Source organism: Cryptomeria japonica, chromosome 5 (assembly GCF_030272615.1).
Source record: "Cryptomeria japonica chromosome 5, Sugi_1.0, whole genome shotgun sequence".
Taxonomy (NCBI): Eukaryota; Viridiplantae; Streptophyta; class Pinopsida; order Cupressales; family Cupressaceae; genus Cryptomeria; species Cryptomeria japonica.
The window spans coordinates 85,079,036-85,085,351 of NC_081409.1; the positions used below are offsets into that span (position 1 = coordinate 85,079,036).

The 6,316-nt window shown below is 40.7% G+C and overlaps 1 protein-coding gene across 1 annotated transcript; it reads left to right on the forward strand.

The window, feature by feature from the left end:
* Positions 1-1,398: 1,398 nt before the first annotated feature.
* Positions 1,399-1,833, forward strand: LOC131875723 (uncharacterized). Its single transcript, XM_059220356.1, has one exon. The coding sequence runs from the start codon at positions 1,399-1,401 to the stop codon at positions 1,831-1,833; it is 435 nt and encodes a 144-aa protein (XP_059076339.1).
* Positions 1,834-6,316: the final 4,483 nt, after the last annotated feature.

Sequence of the window (6,316 nt, forward strand, 5' to 3'; positions counted from 1 at the left end):
GAAAAAGTGAGATACATGTTAGACATGATGAGCGAGAAACGTCCTTTCAGATGGCAAGAAGAGGGTAAGAAAGCTTTTGAAGACATCAAAACAGCTATTGCAAGTGCTCCAATGCTGGTAAGCCCTCATTTTGAGAGGGACTTCATTATTTATTGTTACGCTTCTGAGCATTCTCTATCTAGTATTTTAACCCAACCCAATGATGAAGGAAAAGAAGCTCCAATCGCCTTCATGAGTGTTCCATTGAAGAAGCATGAATTAAATTATAGTCCAACAGAAAAACATGCCTTTGCTGTAGTACGGGCATTGAAACAATTCAGGTATTACATACTGCACTCTCATTCTGTTGTATATGTGCTCGAGACCGTAGTCAAAAGTATCTTGACTCAGCAAGAAGTAGGAATGAATAAACGAGCGACTTGGGTAGCTAAAGTGCAAGAATATGATTTAACAATCAAACCTACTTCTCTGGTAAGGGGGCGTGGTTTGTGCAAAATGATAGCTGAGAATAGAGATGTATCTCCTGGTAAATCCGAGGAAGCTCATACGGTTTTACTGGTCAGTCTAACAGATCCTTGGTTCTCTGACATTGCATATTTTCTTTCATACGGTGAATGCCCATCAAATATGGATTATAAAGAAAGACGGAATCTTAGACTGAAAGCCGCCAAATATGTAATTTCAGATGGTGTTCTATATAAGAGGGGAATTGATGGAACATTCTTAAGGTGCATGGACACAGAGCAACAAGGAAAATTGTTAAAGGCGTACCATTCTGAGGCTTGCGGAGGGCACTTTTCATCCACTGTTACTGCCTTTAAAATTCTCAGGAATTGTTTTTACTGGCCAGGTATGTTCAAAGATGCTTATAAGTTTGTGAAAAATTGTGAGAAATGTCAACTTTTTACTGGACGCCCTCAATTGGCAGCGTTACCTCTCAGACCTGTAGTAATTGATGAACCTTTTCAACAATGGGGCATTGACTTTATTGGGCCTATAAATCCTCCATCAAGTGCTGGACATATCTACATTCTAACAGCGACAGATTATTTCACTAAATGGGTGGAGGCGATTCCAACGAAGAAATCCAACTCTCAAGTGGTATGTGAATTTCTGATGGAGCAAATTTTTGTTATATTTGGTGTACCTCAGAAAGTGGTTTCAGATAATGCCACTTATTTCTCATCAAAGGAAATATCACTTTTCTATTATGAGCATGGGGTATCATTAGCACATTCATCCGATTATTTCCCATAGGGAAATGGACAGGCAGAGTCTAGCAATAAGAATCTAGTGGCCATCATAAAAAAATTGGTATCTGACAATTCCTGAGATTGGCACAAAAGGCTCTACGAAGCATTGTGGGCAGACCGGATCACACCAAAAAGAGCTATTGGGATGGCTCCGTTTGAATTAGTATATGGGATTGGAGCTCAGGTATCTTTACCCCTGGAGTTATCGGCAGCTAAATTGCAATCGGTCATTGAAGATCAATTCTTTAAAAATTCATTGGAGAAGAGAGTCATGTACCTGCACAAGCTGGAAAATGAGAGGGACAGATTAGTTGATCACATCACGGAACACCAGATGAATGTAAAGCGCATTTTTGATAAGAAAGCTCGACCAAGAAACTTCCTTAAGAATGATGAAGTTCTCCTGTGGGATAAGAGGAAAGAACCGAAAGGAACACACGGAAAATTTGAATCTCTTTGGAAAGGTCCGTTCTTTATTTCAGAAGTGGTTGGTCCTAATACTTTCCGTTTGAAATACCCAGATGGAACAATTCTGCCTTTTACATATAACGGGCAGGATTTGAAGCTGGTCAAATTCTAAGTTTTGATGTCCCCTGCTGTGTACATAGTATTTTGTTGTGTCTAGTTTTCTCGTTCTTGTTGTTTTCTTTCCTGTCCGCTGTTTTGCGTTCTATCTCCTGTTTCTGAGTTCTCTGTGTATTCCGCATACACAGCCCCCAGTCAGAGCCCCTATTAGTTGTGTTTAGAGTCGCCATATTATTTCAAGGTTCCCCCTTTATAAAAACCCCACCTATCTTATTCGAGGTCTCCCCTTTATCATCTAAGTATCTATCATCTTTTGAATAAGTTGGTTAAGGTCGCAAGTTTCCACGGTCATTGCTCCCCTCCCTTTGAATTGCTTCGAATCATTTCGAACCTCGGTTTGAAGTAGTTCAAAGTGATTCAACCAAATTTTTCACACTAACACTCTTTCTTTGGCAGGAAGTATCCTTATCGCGGCGGTCCTTTCGAAGTACTTTGAACCGTTTTGAAGCTTGGTTCAAACCTATTCAAAGTAGTTTTTGGCAAGTACCGACGTCAGAAGTTTATTTTTGGAGTACGTTGCGCCGCCTTTCTCTCAAAACAATCAATGGTCCCGTCGGCATGTCAAATCAAAAGATTTTATTTCTTTTTCAAGGAAAAGGGCATCATTGTTATGAGTGTGAGTAGACCTTCGTTTCATGCATGACTGGATATCGCACGAAATAAATTATTATTAACTCATGCGAAAGGGTAAAATCATTAATCGAGGCATTTATGCATCAACGCCTCGAGCATGTCAATCCCGAAGTGAGGTGATAAACTAGCATTATCCGGTCTTCCCATGTATAAAATTCCCCTGTGATAAATTTTCATTCAGATTGCCTGGTAAGTTATCCGAAAATAAAGAAAAAGGATAAAGGAGAGGAGGTCTGATTTCGGAGAGAAGGAGCAGTTAGGGAAGCTAGAGGAGATTATTTACTTTTCAATGGAAAACAGGTGAGAATTTGGTAACCCTTGTTCTGTTCTGCAAAACTGTTATTTTCAAAGGTTTGTCTGAAAGAGGTCTTGCTTGTTTAAGTTAAGAATGAAGTCGGTTATGCATTTTCTCGGTAATGTTTCTAGCCTTGAATGTAAAAGACCAGTGATTTGTGATATCAATTTAGAAGGGGTAAATGTGGAAAATCTTCAAGCAAGTTTTCTTGCGAATACGGAAGAGGTTAAGGGATGTATGGAAATATTAACGAGCGGGTTAATTGAAGCTGCTGCATTTCCCCCTGCCTTCGTACACCCTGAACTCTTACAACTCTGCATTGACCATTATGATGTAAGAAGCAAGAGCATAGTGAGCAAAAATGGTAATGTCATACTTTCTGTCTCCAGAGAAACCATTTCTTCTGTTTTGAAATTAACAACAAGTACCTTTGCCGCTTTCTCACCCATTCAAGCTGAAGCTGAGTATCGGGAAAACCCTAGTGTGTACCGAAACACTCTTGCCAGGAAATGGACCAAGGTTAACTATGGAGGTGGGTCTAGACTTCCCAAGGTCATTACTAGAAGCCACATGAAACCCCACATTCACGACCTGGTGGTATTATTACACAGGGTGAAAGGTTCGGCTGATGTATGTTTGTTCGAAGAATGGATGTATAGGTACATTGAAATTATCTTAAAGGGTGAACAATGGATGGATTGGGCGGAGATTATTGCCACTTCCCTGAGAAACCAGCTCAAACGCGCCAAAGAATCTAGAGAAGATTTCCGTATGGCCTCATATTTGACTTATTGTATTGCCTGCACCTGTGATCTCGCTGCTCTTCCACATGAGGTATGGAATGAGGAAATAACCATTTTCCAATACTGCCCGTTGTTGCAAAAAGACAGAGTCCTGGAGGGTTTCCGTAAGGTGCATGATATATTGTTTGAAAACATTTGTTCGGCTCTAGAAGGTGTTCAGATGCCACGACTCTCTTCTGAATCGCTGAGGCTGGTTCAACATTATGGAAGTTATTTTATTCAGTTCCCCAGGTTCACATATTTGAGAGTCGGAGGGTTTGAGGAAGAACCTGTGAGGTTACCTCGATATGCCCTTGATTGTTTCATTTTAGCTGAATTGTGCAGGCAACTTTCTGCTGTTATTAAGGATAATCTCCCTCAGGATAAATGGGAAACGGTCTTTCCTATCAAGATGCACTCTTTGGTGTGTAATAACATGAATGACGCTTCCATCATCGGAAGCAATTTGCTGGGGTTCAATCTTGGTTTCTACCGCAGCAGGAGAAACTTCGATAATAAAGGATATGCAGCTCTAACCCTCGGCCTTGAAATCAACTCAACAGTTCCTCCGCAGCTAGAAGATTTATGGGAAGATTGTGAAAATGAAGAAGAAGTCTTGAAAAAGGACCATTCTAGACTCACCCTGCAGCAAATTAATTCTTTCAAATTGAAGTTCAAAACACAAGGGATTGTTGAGGATGGTTCATGTCTAGTTGAACCCGAATGGGAAGAATCAAATGAAACAAAATTCTTGACAGTTGATTGGAGCAAGGAGGAAGATGATGATATTAATTGGAGAGCCAGATCCATATTAACTTATACGGATGATTGGTTGCAGAGGAAAAGGACTGGAAACATCAATGAGTCTTCTACTAAGGTGATTTCTCTCTCGGAACCGCTTCAATCTGACATTCCACTTTCTCATGTTGCAGGTGATACATTGGCCTCAGATAAGAAAATAAAGTTCCCTTCCCAAGTCACGGCTCCTAGAACGAGATCCCATTCCAGGAACAAAACTTTGAAGCAGCCTATTTCCCAGAAGCAGAAAATGACATCACCAGAGCGGGATTCAAGTGACAAGTCCCCTTTTTGAGATGAAGCAGACGATGAAGTCCAATTCATTGAAACACCAAAGGCAGATCAACCCAAGTTCTTGACTCCGACTAGAGATACTCAGATGGTATCAACCACTCCCACTGTTCCTTTATGGTTGTCAAATTCAATCAATAAGAAACGGAGTTTACAACCAGTGGCCTCGCCAGTAAAGGACATTGTCACTAGGTATGCGGCTAGAGGGTCTAAAGCAAAGAAAATGAAAACGGATGCTTGTCTCACTAAGGATCCAGTGACCGGGAAAATCATAGCGGAAGTGGCTACTTATAAGCAGAAAAGGGAGTCAGGGGAAATTGATGAGGAAGGATTCAAAGTCACTTCTATTGAACTAGGTACCCTTAACAGGAATACTGGCAATAATTTCTTTAAGTTTTCTGCTGACCACATGCTCACTCAATCAGAAAAAGATTCTAAGGAGAAGAAAGAATTGAAAGCAATGGTGGTGACGATGGCCACATACATCAATTCGCTGACTAATTTAGGGCCTAACTCAATAATCCAGCTGCCTCAGCCATTCGACCCAAATTCTACCGAAAGCCAGCAATTGATGAAACAGACGCAGAGGGGAAAATTGCTGTCTGATGCTGTGGTTAGTTGGGTAAATAACATATTAGAGCAAGGGAATAAGTTTATTTCAGAAGTTACTAGTATCTATTCCGAGGGTGAAGCATTACTTGAAGAGATTCAAACTTTGATACCAGTATGGGAGACGGAATTGTCATGGTGTCAAACCATAGTTTCTCGGGTAATTGAAGTTGAAAAGCATGGAGTTCTCAAATTCTTAGGTGAAAACTCCATGAAGGCCGTGGACCCGTGCACCTTATTTATCCTGAAAAGTAATACGAGCTGGAAGGAGTCCATTTACCAAGAAGCTATCAAAGAGGTCCAGGGCGTCAAGAATCAAATCACAGACATGCATAAGGAACTGGTTAAGGACATGAAGATTGTCAACCCCACAGGCATCCTACAATTGGATGAAGGCAGCATGGACATTGAAGTGTTAACTAAAAGTTTCACCGAAGCAGTCGAGCGGATTAGGGACAAAGAAACGCCCAAGGTCGATGATTTCACTTCATTGGCAGGTATAGATCCATGCTGCGCCTCAATGAGAAGCTGATGCCATGTCAGAGCCTAAAGATGAAGGAATACAGGTGGCAGAAGGATGCATGTAGAGCCCGGCTGATGAGTTTAAAGAATCTGCACTCACAGGCCATGCAAGAATTCATGTCTTCTTTCCAGAGCTGGAAGTTGGTGCGTCAGACCATTGGAAATGAAGAAGAAACCGGCGAATATAGCGGAAGCTGAATCGTCACCTGCTGACGTTCTATCTTTTTGATAACTGCTTTTTAGTTTTATAACGGTTTCTTGTATTAACCCGATAGGGCTGAGTTTTAAGGGAGGCCCTTCGGGATTTCAAAAATAACTATAAATGCTGGGGCATTAAACTGATAAGGGGATTAGCAATAGATTAGAAAGGAATAGCAAGTTAAAGATAGTTTTAATATAGATTTTTCCGAAGGACAGTGATGAAGGATAGTATATGCATGTTTTAGCTTCCAAAGACTTTGTGCATTGAAGTTGGATACACATATATGAAAGATTTCGAGTTATGCTTTGAAACTTTGTGTTCTGAGTGTTGAATTATTATCACTTTG